Source organism: Megalobrama amblycephala, linkage group LG7 (genome assembly GCF_018812025.1).
Source record: "Megalobrama amblycephala isolate DHTTF-2021 linkage group LG7, ASM1881202v1, whole genome shotgun sequence".
In the NCBI taxonomy this organism is placed as follows: domain Eukaryota; kingdom Metazoa; phylum Chordata; class Actinopteri; order Cypriniformes; family Xenocyprididae; genus Megalobrama; species Megalobrama amblycephala.
This window is the reverse complement of record NC_063050.1, coordinates 33,205,647-33,227,639: the sequence shown is the minus strand read 5'-3', so window position 1 is coordinate 33,227,639 and position 21,993 is coordinate 33,205,647. Positions and strand designations below refer to the sequence as shown.

The 21,993-nt window shown below is 37.1% G+C and overlaps 1 protein-coding gene across 7 annotated transcripts in view; it reads left to right on the top strand.

Annotated features, from left to right (window-relative positions):
• The window catches only part of rims1b (regulating synaptic membrane exocytosis 1b), a 105,928-nt gene that overhangs the window by 15,270 nt on the left and 68,665 nt on the right, over positions 1 to 21,993 (top strand). For 6 of the 7 annotated variants that reach the window (XM_048197139.1, XM_048197138.1, XM_048197135.1 and 3 more), the window contains exons 2-4: positions 6,884 to 7,097; positions 12,027 to 12,038; positions 13,698 to 13,718. In XM_048197139.1, the coding sequence (XP_048053096.1) occupies positions 6,884 to 7,097; positions 12,027 to 12,038; positions 13,698 to 13,718 (247 nt within the window). The remainder of the gene's footprint in view (positions 1 to 6,883; positions 7,098 to 12,026; positions 12,039 to 13,697; positions 13,719 to 21,993) is intronic. The other variant, XM_048197136.1, reaches the window with a different exon arrangement.

Sequence of the window (21,993 nt, the reverse complement as noted above, 5' to 3'; positions counted from 1 at the left end):
CTTTTCTCTGCTCTCCTCCCTTTTCTGTGCTGTCCTTATTCTCATTCTCCCTCTCGCTATCTATTTATCCATCTGTCCATCCTTCATTGCTGTCTTGCTCACACCTACCCTTCTGATGTAATCAATGGGTGATAATTACTAGCCAGGCCATGTCTGGAAGGAGAGAGAAAGAGAGAAATTCTGATGTCCGAGGGACATTTTAAGGCTATGCATGGATCATGAAAACTAAAGCAATGAGGAGCTGTACAGAAAATACGTACACACTAGAGGGGATTTTCCTTTTTCACTTTTTTTGTACAAATTCCTTATCATTTGTCTTTTAATTCAACAAAATCACACAAGTGATAGCTTTCACACTAGGTGGTTTTACAATAGGTTTAATATTGTGTAAGTAATATTTTAGACACAATATTGCCAATTTGTATGTCCGTTTTTGGTCCAAAAGCAAAAAACTGGTTGCAAACAAAGTCAATCCATTGTGCTTCTGTGACTTAACACAGTAGTGGCATTCCTGAATGAATCTATGTTTTTGAATCAGTCAGTTGAGTGAATGATTTAGTGGGTATATCAGAGAGCCTCTTGTTTTGTTCTTGAATGAATATGAGTCCGAATTTGGAAGAACATACTACTTTTTTAATTTTTTTTTTTTTTTTTTTTTTTTACAGAAATAGTAAGAATAGTATGTCAGTGTTTTTGAATGATTTGTTTGCATGAATGATTCAGTGGACCTATAATACCCCTTTTACAAGATGTAATATAAGTCTCTGGTGTCTCCAGAATGTGTCTGTGAAGTTTCAGCTCACAATACTCCACAGATCATTTATTATAGCTTGTCAAATTTGCCCCTATTTGCATTTAAAGGAACAGAGTTGTTAACCTGTTAAAGGTGCCATCGAATTAAAAATTTAATTTACCTTGGCATAGTTGAATAACAAGAGTTCAGTACATGGAAATGACATACAGTGAGTCTCAAACGCCATTGTTTCCTCCTTCTTATATAAATCTCATTTGTTTAAAAGACCTCCAAAGAACAGGCAAATCTCGACATAACACCATTACGTAACAGTCGGGATCATTAATATGTACGCCCCCAATATTTGCATATGCCAGCCCATGATCGAGGCATTACACAAGGGCAGCCAGTATTAACGTCTGGATCTGTGCACAGCTGAATCATCAGACTAGGTAAGCAAGCAAGGACAATAGCGAAAAATGGTAGATGGAGCAATAATAACTGACATGATCCAAGATATCATGATATTTTTAGTGATATTTGTAAATTGTCTTTCTAAATGTTTTGTTAGCATGTTGCTAATGTACTGTTACATGTGGTTAAAGTTACCATCATTTCTTACTGTATTCACGGAGACAAGACTGTCGTTATTTTCATTTTTTAAACACTTGCAGTTTGTATAATTCATAAACACAACTTCATTCTTTATAAATCTCTCCAACAGTGTGTAATGTTAGCTTTAGCCACGGAGCACTATCAAACTCATTCAGAATCAAATGTAAACATCCAAATAAATACCATACTTACGCGATTAGACATGCTGCATGACGAACACTTTGTAAAAATCCATTTTGAGGGTTATATTAGCCGTTTTGTTTATGTTGTTTAAGGCAAGCGCGAGCTCTGGGGGCGGTGAGCACGAGATTTAAAGGGGCAGCAGCCTGAATCGGCGCATTTATAATGATGTCCCAAAATAGGCAGTTAAAAAAATTAATAAAAAAAAATTGATGGGGTATTTTGAGCTGAAACTTCACAGACACATTTAGGGGACACCTTAGACTTACATTACATCTTTTGAAAACACATTCTTCGGCACCTTTAATCTTTTGTGCAAATCCAGTGTTGAATTGACCCTCGTTTGTGAAGCAGTCCAGCGTAAAATGATGGCATTGTAACAACACTCTTCTACAACAACTCTTCCTCTTCTCTAAAGCAGCCCAACACGGACTCACCCCCTTTGTCACGTGTGCCTGGGGGCAGGGTTTATGTAAATTTTAGGGTTAGTGATGTCACTGACCCGGGAAGAAGCTCGTTGTAGTCCCTACCAGCCACTTGTTGTAGTTCTTAAACAGAGAATTCTTTAAAAGAAAATATCTCCCTTTGCATTGAACTTTGAGCGTCGTAACTTTGCAGACACTGTTTATGCTTTAACAGCAACATTACACTAAACATTTACATTAACTACTAAAGTTAAAAAAGTGAAATCATAATCAACCACCCCTTTAAAGAGTCATTTGTTTTGTTCCTGAATGCGTCAGTGGAGTTAATGATTCAATTATTTACTCACAAAGAAAGTCACTTGTCGCCACCTACTGGTGTAACAATATAACCTGCAAAAGGTGTCAGTGAAAAATCCCCATCATTAATGCACAGACTTACTGTCTGTCTGGAACCTGTAAAACAGACAGTTGATTAATACAATCACACTGAGTGCAAATTTTCGTATGGATTTTTTAAAATTCGTTATCCTAAAAATTTGTCACTCGCAGAAACCTTGCACACTCAGTCCGATGCGTATTAATTAATCCGTTGTGAAAAAATTTGCAAAACAATACAAAACAAAACAAAATATTGGGTCCATCCATTCCTGAGATTCCGTTGAGAGGAAGGAGAGTTCCACCTACTTATTAAGGAGCTGTGGGATTATCCCGAAATAATCACTGTAGGTATAGGAAAATACTAGTGTTACACATAGTCATACAACTTTTATATTCCGTCTCGTTGTATTCCGCACTTACAGTGATTTTTGCTGCGAGACGAAGTGGATCAACTTGTCAGATGCCATTATGGATTTTGCCGTTCGCTTGTACGGTGGCTGTTTTGTCAAAACACCTCTCAAAAAGCTTGCTACGGATGTGAAAAATACAGAAAATTTAACCCGGTCCGAATTTTTTTATGATGGATGAAAGTTTCAGAGGCATTATGTAAACATGATTGACACAACGTGAGGTCGCATTTATTTTTTAACGTGCGAAAATTTCAAACGAGAATTTCTGTTTACCAGTTTAGTTTACCATATTTTAGTTATAAATTTGGGGTGTCCCTATGTTGTGTCTTACTTTCTTGGCAGAATGAGGTCATCCCGTGTTCTCCAATCCCACAAGGAATTTTCTGACTAGTAAAAGGAAAGCTCAAAGTTCTCTGAGGTTTCCTGATATCTTAAAAGAGTGTGTTTTTTGTTTGTTTTGTTTTTGACTTTTTAAGTCCCTAACCTTTTTTCGGTGTCCTCCTGGGATTTAGCAAAGTTAAGTTACAAGTTTACAAAGTTACAAGTATACCTCACAATGATATCATCAGAGGCCGCCCCTAAGTTAAGCAGCTATTTTGGGACTTGTTTTGCCTTTTGGAAAGGTTTAGAAAGACCAAAGTTCAACCCTCAGAGCTAACCTCAGTCTGTTCCAACAGAAATGTATCGATGGTTTTTCTACTGTGGCCCAATGACCAGCCAACTCTATAATAGTTAATCAGTGGATCTAGATTTAGCTACAGTATCAGCAATCTTTTTTTAACTTTAGACACCTCATAGAAACACAGAACAATTCAGGATGTGATTTAAACCTGAAAATTTGATTGTACATTTCTATTAAGATTTTTATGCCTGCCTTCCTAGTTTCTAATGGTTACAGTTTCTTGTCAAAACTGCTCAACTAGAAGAGAGTTCAGTATTAATGGGGTAGTTCGTCTAAAAAATTGTCTTATCATTATTTACTCACCCTCATGAGTTCAAACTTGTGTGAATTTCTTGGAAAAGAAAAGTTTTTTTTTTTTTTTTTTTTTTTAATTCATTTTTTAGAATATATCCTGGCCATACTTTTTATATTATGAAAGTGAACGAGGACCGGGGCTGTCAAGGTCTAAAATGACAAAAACACAAGATAAAAGTAGTCCAGTATCTTTATTATGAGCAGACTGGAACTTAACTTGTTATTCACTGAAACGTTTGACATCTGTCCTAACTCTCTATGGAATGTTCTTGAGAGAAGTAGCAACATCTGATTTGTGAACAAATCAGTATTCCGAGTCAGTTCTTTTCAGTGAGTTGGTCGTTCCAGTTCCCAAAACCAATTTTAATGATTCTTTATGAACTGATCTAGTTCTTGATTTCAACTCACTGTCTTAATGATCTAGTCTCAGTTATTAAATCACTAAAAGGGAAAATAATCAGTGTTTCTCACACAAAGCAATCTAATGACTTTCACCCCACCCCACACTTTCAACACAAATTTGACAGATACACACACAAATTGCATTATCTTAAGTATCTTTAAAAACATCCTTAAGTTTTTTGTCATTAAAAGTAGTCTCAATGGTGATTAGTTAATGATGACTAGTATTCTATCATTTTTTTAAAAGCGGAACTCAGTAAGATTTGCGAAGCTCCCCCTACAGGTTCCTTCAGTGAATCACACTGTCGTAAATACTCCAAGCGCAGCTCTGGACTACGACGACTACAACGCTCACCAGCGCAGTAGTTTTGCAAATACAGTACAAGAAATCTTGATGGAGGTGGGCAATTTTCGAAATTGTCTTATAAAGTCATAATATATACATTGTTTTTGAATTACCGTAAAGCGTGCGTGAACGTGAACATGAGGCGAGATCGTGTCGGGTCGGCGCAGCTCAACTTGCAAGTGCTGTTTTCTGGCGTAGACGTGCCAGAGGGGGTTAGTGCACGCCTCAAACACATCACTACAAGTCAATTAACCATCGTAAGGACTTAGAAAACTATTTATGAACGTAAAAAAGTTACTTAGTTCTGCTTTAACTAATCATTATGAAATGTTTTGGTTTGTTTATTTTGTTTTATTCATTTTATTAAGCATTAAGATAGTACGAAAAAAAAGAAGAAGATAAAAATATACAATAATATGGATCACCTTGGATATCTTGTGGTCCTTTTAGATCATTGTGGAGCATGACAGATTCAGTCCTCTTTGACTTTTATTTTATGGAAATGACTGGCCAGCATATTCTTCAATATTTCACCGTATATATTTTACAGAAGAAAGTCATACAGGTTTGAAATGACATAAGGGTGAGTAAATGATAACAGACTTTTGAGAGGTGTATTGCTGGCTTACTTGTGTTTCCATGATGGCTGGAAACCTGGTCCCTTGCTATACCGTGACAGGTGTTCCCAGCTGAGAGAGCTGACCCAAAAGCTGCCTCAACCCTCTCCACCTCAACAGCGCTCTGAGGTTAGACTTTTCCAGTCAATATCTTCAAATATAGCTCTAGTGAACTTAAAGAAGTTTATCCATTTGCCTAATAGTGCTTGTCTTACTTCCCTAAATAATGACTTTATGTTAATAATCTTTATTCTTCTGGAAAACCATACGCATTTTTCAAGCTTGTCATCTTATTTAGAAGATCAATTCAGTAACGTAATTCAATATGAGTGTATAATGCACTTAAAATGTCCATAAATCTCTTTAAGCATATCTACCCATAACCTTAAAGAGGTCACTTTTCTTTTCTTTGATTCTCCTGCCAATGATTCATCCTTGTCGCCACACCTTCGACTTCCCACGTAACGGTTTCATCCTGACTGCGTAATATAGCATCACTGGCCAAGACTCCCCAAAGTCACAACCTCCATCCAGATACCTGGGACTGCAGTCTGCTGTCTGATTCAAGAAGGGAAACTGCAAATGTGGGCAAGCAAGAGAGAACGCTAGCATTTTCTGCCATGGAGACCAGAAGTTGTGGGAAGTGTGCATTTGTTACAGAGTTTCAGTGGATTCCGGAGTCGCTATTTTATGCAGGTTTGGGATTTTGAGAGGAAATTGCAGACCATGGCTGTTCGCCACAAACAAAGGTGATGCTTTGCACTTGCTTTTGCAGTTTTGATTTCTTGAAGAACAGATTTTACTGCAATGTAGCCAATGTACATTTTCAAATGACAATCGTTGTAACGGTTGAACGAAACAATGGGCTCCGAAGGTGAGGATGAATATTTCGGTTACCTGTCAGCCTGTAGTGTTGGAGGCAACTTTTACAGACAAATGAATGCAGTTTACAATGTGTCTTTTTTCAGGGGAATCATTTTAAATGGCTTAATGTCTTTACCGTGATCATTAGAGCTGCTAACCACTTGCTATAAGAGAACTGTTATGCTAATGTGCTGTTCCTTTGAGAAATGTTTCTGGAACCAAGCCCCATCTTTTTTAAGCAGACAGCAGCGCCTCATTGGCAATTCATTTACAGTTTATTTTCATTCCAGTGAAGGGAGAAGAAAAACCAAGTGGAGTTAGGTTACAATTCAGATAAAGTATTTTATATATAAAAAAAGCTTCAACGCAAATCTGAGATTGAATTCTGGATTTATAGATTGATACACACTATATGACACATTTCGGACATAATATGATGTTGTACGTATGCTAAATACTGTCCATCACCCAGATAGCTCATGTACGTTGCCAACATGTCTTTTCAATGTGTTCATTTATATCTGGAAAATAACATTTTGTAGTTGTTTAGTTGGTAATCTGCAATGCTACAATAAAACAATGTGTACCTGTTGGGTTTTAGAACAGCATTTGGAAGATTTCTTGCTATATGTATATATCCATGGATGCCTGGATGTACTTAAAAGTGCTGGGGGTCTGAGAAAAAGATATACATTATAAAATGTTTCTTTTAAATCTTCATGACATTTGTAACTTTAAGAAAAACATGCTGCAATGTTATTTAATGTTTTATATTGGGGGTACCTGGGTTGGTTTCAGCTTTATTTCAATTGCCATTTTTTTTTTTTTTTTTACATTTTATTAGTTAACAGTTCTAAAAAACTAACAAAAAAACGCTTCTCTTTTCTCTCTCTCTTTCTCTCTTTTCTTTCTCTCCATCTTATTTTCTGTCTGTCAGGACACTGCACCAGCAGTTTGAGAGTTATAAGGAGCAGGTGAGGAAGATTGGGGCAGAAACGAAACGACAGCAGGCTGTCCATAAAGATGATGCACCTACCTGTGGCATCTGCCGTAAGACCAAGTTTGCAGATGGCTGTGGGCATCTGTGTTCCTACTGCCAGACCAAGTTCTGCGCCCGCTGTGGGGGAAGAGTGTCATTGCGTTCAAATAATGTAAGGACCCATTGCTTGTTTTTTTCCCTCGTCCTCCATGTTGTCTTTCTCACTGTAGAGTCACTTTCATTTACACGTCATTTACCATTTTAATATTTATTTTTTTATGCTTGCTTCAGTCTTTTACTGTTTGTAACTACATATCTGTTGTTTGGTTGATTCACTTATGAGGAATTTGCTGAATCTGTATAAATCATAGAATTTAGAGGGATTGGCGAGTCCAGATCAAGAATCCAAACAGTTAATCTCAGTTTCTCCTATCCAAAGAAGTCTACAGATTTGGACTGTGAAGTCCAAACCACCCACAGCTCCTCTGAGCTTTATAAAGACTCCGTTCTTTGAGTGAAATCTTCATTGACTTTGCTAAGCAGCAGCAGGGTAATGAGTGGGACCATTTCCAGCAGCACAACATGCGAAAGTCTATTTTAAGAGCTCATCCTTGCCTGCTGTCTCTAAAGACACCCTCCCTCCTCTAGAGTGACTTACCTGAGAATGGACTCATCTCACTGGGCATGCTGAGGAACAATCTGCTTTAGTTCCGTCCTGCCCAGCTGGGTGAGGTCCCCTACTGTCACATATAGTCCATCTCAAAGTTTTCAAAAAGGAATAGTAAGAGTGGGGCTCTGAAAGCAGTTTTCTGTGGATACTGTTGATATACCATAAAGCATATTATAGCAGCTCAACTTTATAATGCTGTGATGCACAGTGTATTGGCACCATTTTAATAATTGGCCAGTATTTTAAGCTGATATTGGATGTTTAATTGTTTCTGCTTATTTTAAGATTTAGATCATTATCTAACACTATCGTACAGGGTTAGTTCACCCAAAAATGAACATTCTGTCATCAATTACTCAACCTCATGTTGTTCCAAACCCATATGACCCATATGGTTCATCTTTTAAACACAGATGAAGTATTTTTTTTTAATGAAACCTGAGAGATTCCTCTGAATCCCGTTTGTTCTCACACTTCAAACAAGTAAAGTAGTAGCCAAATGTGATATTTGTTTTTAATTAACCTACAATTTCAACTAGACCATCAAAATATGAGGAAAATATTATTATTATTATTATTATTATTATTATTTTAATATTTGGGAAGAACAAAACACTAAACTTGGTTAAGGTATTTTTCTGACAAAATTATTTGGCAAAAAAGGCAAACTACTGCTTCAGGTTTTATTTTCTATACAACAACAACAACAACAACAACAAAAGTGCTTAGAAAAACAAAAAGCTCATAGGAAAAAGCATACAATGATTACAACATAATCAGTTGTTAATAGTTCATTAGTTCTTCTCTCTTGTTTTTTGATTTCAGTGTTTTCAGACAAGACACATTGCATCCCTTGTATAATACACAATTAATCATTCACAATTAATAATCCATTGGTTAGAACTCTCTGAACTAACTAGAGTTTTTTTCAAGGATCATCTAACATCATCCCAGAGGTTCCAGGACTTATTTATCTTATTCAAACAATATATTTTTAAAACAGATTTTAATGAATATTAATCCATCTTTCATATTGTACATTATACATGCTGTGATGCCTAAATTCACTTATTTTTAGTGTCTTTTAATTTTAACAATACAGATGAATAATATTAACTGTTTATTGGTTACCGCCAGCCATTAAAGGCACAATATGTAAGATTTTTGCATTAAAATATCCACAAACCATTTGCACAGTGTTATACTGTATATTTTGTTCACTTGTGTACTTACATTATCTCAAATGTTTCCAACAATGTTTAAATCCACAGAAATTCACAATTTTAACCGGTATAACGTCCCTCCACTTTGCGTCCATGTTATCCTCGGTTTCTGTTTTTACTGCTGTAGAAACCATGGCAACACAGTGAGAAAAAAAATGTGTAAGAAGTAGTTGTAGCATCTAGCAAACCACAATTGTTGTTGTTTCGCACATGACCATTGTCGACATGGACCACAATTATTTGTTATCGTTTGCAGCAGGTTCTGTCGCCAAAGATAACTCCGAGAAACGCAAACATACAGGTAAATCAAATGACCCAAGAAGAGTTTTGGACAAGAGGAGAAATAAAACGAGGATCAATATTGGTGTGGCTTTTCCTCACACTGTTTAACAAGTCTGATGAACAAGTCTATGGCAGTGTAATTAAATACAGTGTGTGTTATACATAAATAGTAAGTCTGCCTTTTTGCAAATGTACTTTTAGTATGATTGTTTTGAACACATAAAACTGCGCTGTGTTACCCCACAATTTAATTCGACAAATAAAGTGACGACATGTATTTGTATAGAGTAGTAATTTAGCATTAACCTTTTGAGCGGTACGGTCCCACATATGGGATTTTTATTTCTGTGCCCCTGAGAGTACGGTCCCACATATGGGATTTAGAATGTTCAGCGACGTCACATAACTGCCAGATTCAAACTGTGCTTTCGCGCTCTGGCTGCGAGACGTCACAGCAATGCAGTGTTTTCAGCCACATAGTGTTTTTTTTTTTTTTTAAGGTTTCAGACAGTTAAGGAGTAGTAGAAGCACCAGTAAAACAATACATTTAAAGTTTGTAAAATACACACTGATGTCACACATCAGTGGAAGCACCAATAACAATCCATTCAAATATAATTTGCTGATGTTTTTTCTAGGGCTGTCAAAATGAATGTGTCAATAACGCATTAATGCAAATTCATTTTAACAGCACTAATTTTATTAACGTGCGATTAATGCAGCGCACATTTTCTGTTTGACCCGTGGCCTAGTCCGTAGTTTGAGAAATGGGGATGCAGCCATAGGGGGCCTTTCACATGTCACATCTAAAAACTCATGGAAAGCGCAGCTGTACCACTTTCTCCTACTTTCCAAAGTGCTTGCACTCCCGTGGCATCTGTCGTTGCTATGCAACCATGAACTGCGCTCTCCACGACGAGGAGGAAGTTTTAGCAAAAGATAACCCCAATTGATTTCTAGCCCTTGCATTATCTCTACTACTAGATATATTTATGGAGATGAGAAATAAAAACTTGCCCTGTACAGCTATGATCAGCTGTTTGGCTGAGCTTTCAAAAATGTAAAGATTACAGATAAAAATGTGAGATTAAGTTGCGATTAATCACGAGTTAACTCATGACAATCATGCGATTAATCGCGATTAAATATTTGAATCAATTGACAGCCCTAGTTTATTCATATCAGACACATATAGTGGCCCTAAGTAACTATAAATTTTACACTATTATTCTTCCAGTTCACCAGCCACTTACTTGCATGTATTTCTGGAGAAACTGATGAATTCACGTGCTGTAAATCCGACTGAAAGGACTCGATTATTAAGATGGCGGTGCCCATCTTGCGTTATAGATCAAGATAAAGATAATTTATAAAGGATTTTAAATGACAAAACAAACTCACTTACACATATTTGAGAATCGGAATATCATATAGTTGATGAGATGGTAAGCAAGTTTGTGAATATTTTAAATAAAAAAGGAAAAACAAAATAATAGTGATCCATCTGTCATACAGTGTTATTGTGGCTGCGATGTGTCACGTGACAAGCATGATGCGTCGCTATGGAAACAATAAGGCCAAACGTTCTGAAATAATGGTCAGCTAGAATATTTTAAACTCACGAGAAAAGGGTTAAACATTACGTTACTTGCGGATAATTCATTACAATTAAGTAAAATCATGTGATCAAACATAAAAGTTATAAAACTTTATTCAATTACCTAATCCATGAGCATGATTTCTGAGTTCTGTTGGATTGATTTCCATCGGCAGTGGAGGTGAAGATGACAACTCCCATCATTCCACACTCCTTCACAGTGTCATTAAGCTACGCCTTTTTTATTGTTTTGAATATGCAACTTCTAACGGTGAAATTTACATACTGTACCTTTAAATGACAATAAATACTTAGGAATCAACCAGAATTTCCATATTAATGTGTCCATAATTTATATTCCTTAACATACATTTATATATATATATATATATATTTTGTCTATATGTGTAAAAAAAAACAGAGGTAATGTATGAACAAGTATGCGTTAGTGTTTTTATGCATTTTAATGTTTTTATTTATCCAGTAAAAGGTTTCTTGATCACTCAGACCAACCTTTATGCTAATTTGAAATCTGTCATATCCTCTTCTGAAAATGATTTTATTCCTTCTAATAATTCTCACAGTAAAGATCAGTTCGATTTAAATTCAGCACCCAGGAACAATCAATACCTTGAAAGGCCAAGGCTGCAACAGAGCGCACTCTTCACGTGCTGTTCTTGTGTTTCCCTGTTGGGGGCATTACAGGTACAAAGTCAAGTAACCTCAATTATCCAAGGGACTTTCTGCAGACCTCCTAAATCAAACACAATTTGTATAAAAAAAAATATGATTCACGGACACAGATTCAGTGAGGCCTCACAGTGTTGGACAAGCATCCCATGAGGTTGCTTGGACACCTCATCTGTGTTTTTTGACGTTCTCATGTTTGGTAAACAGTGGAAAACATGCTTAGAGGTATCAGTGTTCTGTTCTCACATTTCATCTCTAGCAGAGAGCCATACATGTCCATTGTTGGACATGTCTGCTGTTATGTATAGAAAAATACATCTGATCACACAGATGACATTTCAGTTCAATATGTTACATGTATTAAAATGACAAGTATAATAAAATGTTTGAATGCCATTGACACTCTCTGTCTATTTTGACGCACAACAGAAAACTGGGTTGCTTCACTAACACTTTCCCACCTCCTTTTCCCTCCACCCACTCTTCCCTCCCCATATTTCTTTTTCACACACTCTCTCTTTCCATTTCTCACCATTTATTTTCAATTTTAATTCACACTTTTTCTCTTCCACCTCCAACCCCCCACTACCTCTGTTTGCTTGTCTTTCACTCTCTGCTTCCTGGACTGCATGACTCAAGGAGGACAAAGTGGTTAGAGTTTTTCTTTTCTTTTTGTTGCGTGCTATACTAATGTGATTTAAGGAAACTGTTACGTCTGAATTTGCACAATCACTGGATTGAATGGACTAATGCCATTTCTGTTGCTAATGTGATATAAGTAGTTGTGTATGTGTGTGTGTGAGTGTGTGATTTGAAACTTTTTCTACATGCAAAACCTTCAGTGAAAAAGCGAGTTCATAGAAAAATTATACAAAAAAATATCCCATTAAATTTACGGTAAAAAATCAGCTGTGGTTGCCAGATGATCACCATAAGAAATACTGTGACAATGTTTCAGGTGTTATGGTATGGCGTTTGGTGCCTGTATATTTTACAACTTATAACCATATATTTCATTTATTGATATATTGTTAAAGGGTTAGTTCACCCAAAAATGAAAATTCTGTCATTAATTACTCACCCTCATGTCGTTCCAAACCCGCAAGACCTTTGTTCATCTTCGAAACACAAATTAAGATATTTTTGATGAAATTTGAGAGGTGTATGACTCATCCATAGTCAGCAATATAATCAACAATTTTAAAGTCCACAAAGGTACTAAAGACATTGTTAAAACTGTCAACGTGACTGCAGTGGTTCAACCTTAATTTTATGAAGCAACGAGAACTTTTCGTGTGCAAAATCAAAACAAAACTAACAGCTTTATTCGACAATATCTTCTCTTCTGTGTCATTCTCCTACATTGTTTATGTCCAGCACTACCAGGTTCTACGTCAGAACGCGACTCATTGTTGGCCGGCTCCTGCGTCAGCATCACACGCATGTGAACAGCGTAGGCCAATACTGAGCTGGCATTCATACGTAAATAACAGAAGCCTTCACTGTGCTTACTGCGTCACCTGCATAAGGATAATGACAGGGAGAGAAGAGATTGTTGAATAAAGTTGTTATTTTTGTTTTGTTTTTGCATACAAAAAGTATTCTCATCGCTTTATAAAAGGTTGAGCCACTGCTGTCACATCGACTGTTTTAAAGAAATATCATAATTTGTGTTCCAAAGATGAACGTAGGTCTTGCGGGTGTGGAACAACATGAGGGTGAGTAATTAATGACAGTTAATTGTTGGGTGAACTAACCTTTTAATACATCACTACCAAAATCTGCTTTTACCTTAAAATGTACTGATAATAATACAGGTGGCATAACAGAAAGCCACGATGAATCATCGTAAGTGGCCTGTCCATAAAACTTGACCAATACTCATATAGATGTTTCACAGGGTCATACACACAAAGACAAAACACCATAAGGGTAACACAAATAACAATAAAATAACACAATAATCATTAACTAAATTACAGAAAAGGTAACACATTAGATAACAACCTAATGTACATTACTGATAAAAAAAACAACAAGAAGAAACAAAACTATTTAAATACAGTGTAGTCATATGTCATGAATGTACATCTGGGAATGTCCTTTTACTGTTTTTCACTTTGAATTGTACAATAATAGTTTTCACTTGCAAAAAAGAGCATCACATTTTACTGACATTGTCACCTTATTGAACCTCTGTTGTTGATTTATGTTGCAAAATTCTATTGATTTTTTTTTTTTCTGCTATATTGAGCACAAACACAATTTGACTAATATTGCGCCCATTATTTGTCTTCTGTTCATGCAAAGTGTCTCATAGGGAAAGACAGGGTAAGACATTCTGAGTATTGTAGATTCTGCATGGGCCACCAATTTTTTCCTCATGAGAGCCAGCTAATAGGAAACTAGCATGTGTTGGCTGAACCCCATCCCCCTCCCTTCCTTGTTGCTACCGCCAGGGATGCCGAAGTAGTTGCCACAGCAAGGGGGTTAGGGGAATAGGGTATTTGGATTTGTCGGAATATTGATGTCTCACAACTGGTTGCTCTTTAGTCAAATGGGTTTAACTTAAACACTATATAAGCTGTGCTCTACATGATTCTCAGTAGAGACATGCTTCCAAACATGGAATGGACTCCCTTTCACTTAAAGTGCTACCAGTGATGAGCGAATGCTTATCTGTGCATGTTCACTGCACCTGCTTGTGCCCTGGGACTGCAATAGGCATGCCACGGGGTGAAAGTTCAAGGTCAAAATTCAAGGTTTTACCATGGCCGATATGGTAATGTTATATTCACAATTCACTTTGTTAGTATTGATGAAAGCACTCAGAGAAAAATACTTACCCTGCACTCCAGTGGGCACTTGCGACTTGTGTGTTTTTGTGCTATTATGTGTATGATGTGTTTTCTGTCAGGTGTCTGTGTTTATTACTGTGTTTGTGCTTGTCGTCACTTTCTGAATGACTGGTAATGGTGTTGAATCTATTCTGCTGAAATAAAAATATCCTTCCTTTCTTGTTTTTTAGCATATACTAGTGAACATCATGTGCTTAGTTCTAATTAATCAATCATGTTGTTAAAGAGCTCAACTCTAAACTGTATACTGTAGGTCTCTCCAACGGTGTTGGCACTTATCTCAAAGTATACCTTGGTTTTTCATGTACATTTATTGTGTGCTTACAGCCCAATGTGTAGCATTTGAAAGTATTCTTCATTTGATAGCGTGCATGATCCCAGGCGACTGACACATTAGAAAGTTTTATCTTTGTCCGGTGTCTGTTTTACTTCGCTCAGGGCTGAACAATTAATCAAAGTAAAACTTAAATCACAATTTGTGATTTTCAAATTGTGATTTAATTGAATAAATATACAATATGCTACATGTATCAGGTGTTTTCAGTGTCTCAGGGAAACTCTGTTCACAGTAAATGCTGCTCCACACAAACTCACCTCTGCATATGCTCTGAGTTTGAGTCGCTTATGATGTGCATTTCATGAGTTTGTGTACCCATATAATCTTAGCATATATGGTAAACAGTTTTTGCTTACTGTTTGCTATGGAGGGGCCCGGGATGAAAGGGACAGTTCACCCAAAAATGAAAATTATCCCTTGATTTACTCACCCTCAAGCCATCCTAGGTGTATATGACTATCTTCTTTTAGACAAACACAATCGGAGATATATTCAAAAATATCCATGCTCTCCAAAGATTTATAATGGTAGTGAATGGGGAGCCTGTTTTGAAGCCAAAAGTACATGCATCCATCTATCCATCATACTGTAAATATAATCCATATGACCCCAGGGGGTTAATAAAGGCCTTCTAATGTGAGGCGATGGGTTTTTGTAAGAAAATATCCACATTTAAATCTTTATAATCTAAAATAACTAGCTTTCGCCATATGACCGTACGCATACTGCGCAAATCGACTTGCGCCAAATGAGCAACCCATAACGCGATGTACTGTATGATGCAGGATGTAGGAGTATCGTAAGCTTAGATGCCTCTCACGTTTCAAACAAATAAGGCTGTGCAACCCCTTCTGAAACCCCTCTTTTATATCAAAATCCTCTGACATTTTTCTTTAAAATTTCTCATTTTAGACTTCTAATTCGTGAATGGTGTTTTGTTTTGCTATATCCACTGCGGGTACGCATTCATCATTGCGCATGCGTCAGGTCAGAGCTCACTGTTCTGCCATTATTTATGTTAATAAAGTTTTAAATATGGATATTTTTCTTAAAAATACCCATCGCTTTGTTTTATTAACTTCCTGGAGCCATATGGACTATTTTTATGATGGATGGAAACATTTATTTTGGGCTTCAAAACATGCCCCCCATTTACTACCATTATAAATCATTGGAGAGCCAGGATATTTTTTTTTAAATATTTCTGCGATTGTGTTTATCTGGAAGAAGATAAAAAGCTAGGATGGCTTGAGGGTGAGTAAATCATCCATTTTCATTTTTGGGTGAACTAACCCTTTAAGCTACTGGACTACTACTAATGATTACAAAGGCAAAATACAAAAAGGAGTAGAAGTGGAGGAGGAGGGATGCCAAAAGAACTGATGCCAGGACGAAGCAAGAGGCTGATTTTATATCCTGGTAATAATTAGAAGATTAGATACTCTGCCCGAACTTACATTTAAAAAATTAAATTCACGAGTTTGTGTGTTCATATAATCTTAGCGTACAAGTTTTAGCTTGCTGTTAGCTATGGAGGGGCCCGGGAGTATATTCTGTTGAAGCCCTGATTTCCCCTTCAAAATTGCAAAGTAAAATTAGGACAGCAAGCAATATTTACCAAATCGAACTGCTTATAGCTATTTAAGTGAAATTGGCTTGTGTAATTAGACTCAACGGTCCAGAAGGCCCCCCAAAAAACACTTGGAGAGAAAGTTAAATGGGAAAGAATAATGTTAGAGCAGCATGGCTGGGCACTGCAGCGATAGTATCGAGTTAAGCGGGGCACTGCAGCGGCAGTATCGAGCTCCTGCGGGAGCTGTATTTGGACTGGAGGTTTGCCGCTGAGGTTGGAGAGTTTCCCGCGGCTGCATCCACAACATGGAGCCTAGAAATTATAGAACGTGAGACTCACCAACAGGGGCAATTCTAGGATTTCAGTGTTGGGGGGGTTTCAGTATTAGATGGGTATTTCAGTATCAGCATCCAATGAGTGCATGATTGGGGAAAAAAACAAAAAAAAACATTTAATGTATTGTTTGTATACTAGGGTAGTCAAGAGCAATACATACAGTGGGTTCTATACTACCTATCAAGTCAACTCCTGAATATTGATTTAATTTCAAATCATTTTAACTTACCATATTCATTAATATTCATTTAAAATATAGTCAAACCTTACATTACTGTAATTGTCTAGATTGGCAATATGTTTAATCCACCCTATATTATATATTGCTTTCTATTTAAAAAAAAAAAAAAAACTAAAACAAAAAACAGCAGATTAATCTATTTATTTGCCACTTCTGTAATTCAAAGTGACATCAAAAACCACAAATCGCTATACTCTAAGGCTAATAAATGTACAATCAGCTGCCTGGTCATTATTTAGTAGAAAACTCCACATGATGTTTCTCTGTCTGTCATTCACTATTTTTTTTTTTATAAAGAATATGTTCATGGGTGTGAAGCACTCTATTTTCGTTGGAGGAAAACAACCGTAGGGTGAACGCAGTGAAAACTTTTTAGTGGATGGGAAACCGTCTTGTATTGACTGAGGCGATTGCGAATTTGAGTACAGATGACGGAGCTACTCACAAATTTTAGGGGGCCTAGGAAGAATTTTTTTTCACCTAAAAATGGCCTAGTGACACACCATGCTCACTGATGTTGCAGAAGGGGCAGGAGTTTCTAACCCAGGAAGAACAGGCTCGACTACCCTGAGAGTGGGCCCCGACGCAGAACCTGATTCCACCAAGTGCAACATGTTCCTGAATCAGTATCTTTGTTGATCCTGGAAGAACATTCCAATCAACCAATCAGATTTTAGGGACATGTTTACAGTTTATGTCAAGTTTAGGCTCCTAATTTGAGGGCATGAACTATGAGAGGATGTAAGGGCCTGTTCCTTCCAGATAGGGAGATACTGGCACCTCCAGTTGCAAAACGCTGGGACAGAAGTGGAGCGGGAGAGCCCCTACTGCTCTCACTGCAATCGAATGGAAGGGACCACACTACGATTTGAACAGGGGACCCCACTGTATATATAAAGCAACGCTCACACTGCCTTCGAACATGAGGACCCACACTGCAATTCGAACAGGAAAGCCCACTGTATATAACGCAAAGCTCACAATGCAATTTGAACGGGAGGCCTGTATGGCATCTGGACGGGGGCACTCACACTGCGATTCGAATGGGAGAGCCCATGATTTGATTGTAAAAGGTCACACTGCATTCAAACAAGAGAGCCCACATTGCACCTGGATGAGTGTAAGGGTGCGTTCACACTTGTCATGTTTGGTTCGATTAAAACGAACCCTGGTGCGATTGCTCGGTTAGTGCGGTTCATTCATTTGAACATACGTGAACGCTGCCATCCGAACCCTGGTGCGCACCAAACAAGCGGACCGAGACCGCTGAAAAGATGGGTCTCGGTCCGCTTCCAAACGAACTCTGGTGCGGTTCGAAAGGGAGGATTCGAAAGGGAGGATTCTGTCAAAAAGGACAGAATCCTCACGCGTGTCGGTTTTCCTGGCAAAGTCGCGAGTTTGCCCATCACAGGCATCAGACGCGCGTCTTCACGCAGCACATCGTTTGTGTGTGTGACGGAGGGATTCCCGCCGCTGTTTTGACTACTTTACACATTTTATAAGCTCTTCACGAGTTCCCAGCTGGCCAAAATACCATCACATGCAGGCTACACACACACAACGAGCCCATTTACCTCAGCACACAGCATTGGATGTTCGGTAAGTTCCATCTCAAAATAGGCAATACGTCATAAAATCCAACCAATCGCGTTGTGAATGTATCCCTATGCCTTAAGGTTTGGTATCTTTTGGTTCGGTGATAAAATTGCCAATCTGAACGCTAATCGTACCAGGACTAAATGTTTTTTTTTTTCTTCTTTGGTTCGGACCAAATGAACCAACGAACTGAACTACAAGTGTGAACGCACCCTAAGAGGGGGCTTGGAAATGGGGGAAGGGGGCAAAAGTCACAGTTGGGGCAGCCGTGGAACAATTGCCTGCGACCGTGATAGACTGCCGGCTGGGATGAGTGGTGGAAGAGGAAGCGGTGGTAGCGGTTGTAGGCTGAGGCTGTGGAGGGGTGGAGGCAAGCCACCTAGTCTGTGTGACGGTTCGTTTCGGTGCTTCAGTGTGGAGTGGAATCCAATCTGTTTGAGGAAGGAAGTTTTTACGTTTATGGAAATACAAAATGTGCTCTGATTGGTTAGCTCAGCTGGCCCAGTTTGTTGTGATTGGTGAACCGCTTAGAGCATGTTCCTGAAATGTGGAACCGTGTTTAAAATAAATTAGGTCTAAAATTTAGTCTAGTTTAAAAATCAGTCTCTTCGACATGGCTACTAAAGCAGGTCTTCTTCCTCATGTTTTCTAGCGTAGCTCAACCAGGCCTCGCCTTTTTTTTTTTTTTTTTTTTTTGCATATTCCATGGGCAGGGATTATTTAAATTAGTGACATTCACAAGATCCAGGAAAAGCGAGTTGTAGTCTCCACAAGCCATTTGTTGAAGTTGTGCAGTTCTACAAACACTTACAGCAAACCTGGAGCTTTTTTTTTCTTTTTCTCAATTTTAAATCACAATTGTAATTTTTTTTTTGTCTTTGTACTTGTTTAAACTAGATTTGAGGGTACATCTTAACCCTCTCTCACAATAGTGTCTATTGTTGTTATTACTATTTATATTACTACTTATATTACTAGCTATCGAGATGTGATTAATCACAGAGCAGATTGGACTTAGCCCTTACCTGTATTACATACAGTATGTCAAAATTGCTCAGCAGCGGAAATGTTTTGAAAAGCTAATGCAAAGATGATTCAAGAGCAACATGCTTGTGGCTTGCTAACAAGATAAAGAAGCAATCTCATCCTAGCAACCTTTTAGTGCAAAAACTGCTTAGCTTAGCCATTAGCCATGTTGTTATAGGTGAAGGAATGAGTTTTATTTACCAGTGTAACAATCCCTTCTGACCAGCAGCTGGCTAGGGACTCTATTTATCCCTGTTCTGTTTACACAGAGTGCACAAATGCTGATGTACGCACATGCTATTCATCCTTTCAGTCCTTCTTCGAGCTGCCAGTGGTTGAGCTGGCCAAGCAAATATGAAAGTCCTTCAGGAGTCTGTATGAGGTGTTTGGATTGATGTGTGGCAGCTATAAGTGCATGGATAGTATTTCTTCTGGAACAGAATGGGGCATTATGATTATTGGGAATTATGTTACAGTATTTTTCAAAAGATCAGGGAAGAAATTGGTTTTTCATTATATGACCCCTTTGAACTAGTACTGAAATTATAGGCAGCCTGACACAGGTGTCTGTATGCATTAATATTAAAATTCCCTTGAGTGCTTTGCTGGATCCAAGCTGTGTGTGTTTGTGTGATGTATGGGCAAGTTTTCTCTTTGGAGTGTGCAATGGAGACTGCGTCAGCAAATCTGTCAGTTTTTGAGAGGAAGGCAGTTATTTTTCATAACCCATTTCTTCTGAACTAGCACAGTTGAGCCCCAGTCCTTTCCTTCAAACCACTGCAGATGCAATAGACTGCCTTATTCCTCTCTGTCCCACCTGCATTCATTTCTCTTCAGTATCATACCTATGTCACTGCTTTTGTCCTTTAAAGCTAGTCATATCACTGTATTCAGTTTTTTAGGGCTGAGTGATCTTTTTATCATTTATCGATAAATATAGACTATATTAATTTTTTTAAAAAATGCCACATAAGAACTTCATTGAATGTTTTTGAGTTAAAATGCAAATGAGTCACTGAATCAAGTTTTGAATTCACTGACAAAAAGTTTGAACTGATTTACAGAAATTATTAAATCTTGCCAACTTAAAAAAAATATTTTCTGCTGAAGTTAAAATAGACGTTATTAAAATATCTTAACATGCTAATACTCGAATGTTTTATTAGTCATATTTGTATTTATGTTTTACTATATTGTTTAATATATGATAAATGTCACATAAAAACTTTGGAGAATAGTTAAGTGATGATAAAAAAAAATAGTTTCTTTTTTTTTAATGCACTGACACAAACCATTTGAATGGATTCACAGAAATTAGTCAAACCTAGCAATTTTGGTAAAAAAAAGAAAAAAAAGAAACGTTATTAAAATGAACATGCTCATACTTCAAAGTTTTATTAGCCATATATTTGTATTAATTCTTTTAATAGATAAATTACATATAAGGACTTTTTATAAGGAATTTTTGAGTAATAATGCAAACTAATCATTGTTTTTTTTTTCATTTATTTTATGACACCAACCATTTGAACTGATTCACTGAAAATTGATTCACAGAAATGAATCAAACTTAGTTTTTGCTGCTGAAGTTTAAATAAGAGACACTTAAAATATCTTAAAATGCTCATTCTCACAAGTTTTAATAACAATTCTTATATATATATATATATATATATATATATATATATATATATATATAGAAAACAGGAAATTTTCATTCAGTGAACATTTTTGAGGTATGCTGCAAACTAACCTTTGAATTCACTGACATGAACCATTTGAACTAATTCACAGACATGAATCAAACTCAACTACTATAACATTCTTTTGTTACTGAAGTTTAAATATGTGTTATATGCCAGCCCTTTTCAGTCTAGGGGTAATGGCATGGCAGTAACAAAATTTTGGAGAGAGAGAGAGCACAGGAACCTCTTGTCTCCCACCCCAGTAACACACATCCAGAACAAATGAGCTTTAGATGATATTTATTAAATCTTTATTATTAAAAAAAGATGAAGGGAAGAACATAAGCTTCAGGAGGGGGCAAAGGCCAACATAACAAACAAAATGTTTCTAACTCAATTTTAATCATAACTTACCTATACATAACCAAAAAGAAAGTAAATTACAAATGAACTTGTCTATCTTCCTGACTACAAATAACCAGGAGAAAAGCAATTTCAAACAAAAAAAGGCACCCACAGGTTTACTTAAAAGAAAATCTTAAATTCTGAAGAAAACAAAGCCTACAAGTCTCCCACTACATTCACAGCAGCACCAATGGTTAGCAGTTATCTGGGGCAAGAGAAAAGCAGTCCATGTGACCAGCTACAATCTGCATCTCTCTCCCCTTGTTGTGAAACAGTGCTGGCTTTATATGCTGGCTTTCTCTTGGTTGCAGCCAATCAGTGGCTCTGAGGTGAATGGGCAGCCAATCAGCCACAGGTGAACCCAATTACCTCCCTCAGAATGGTAGCCGCAGACATGTAGGAAAAACAAAAAGAAAGAAAAACAAACACAAAATCACACAGAACATAAAATAAAATCTCCAGACGTAACATATGAAACACTATTAAAATATCTTAACATGCTCATATTTTCAATTACCTAGTTACGTGAAATTAGACTTTAGGAAATTA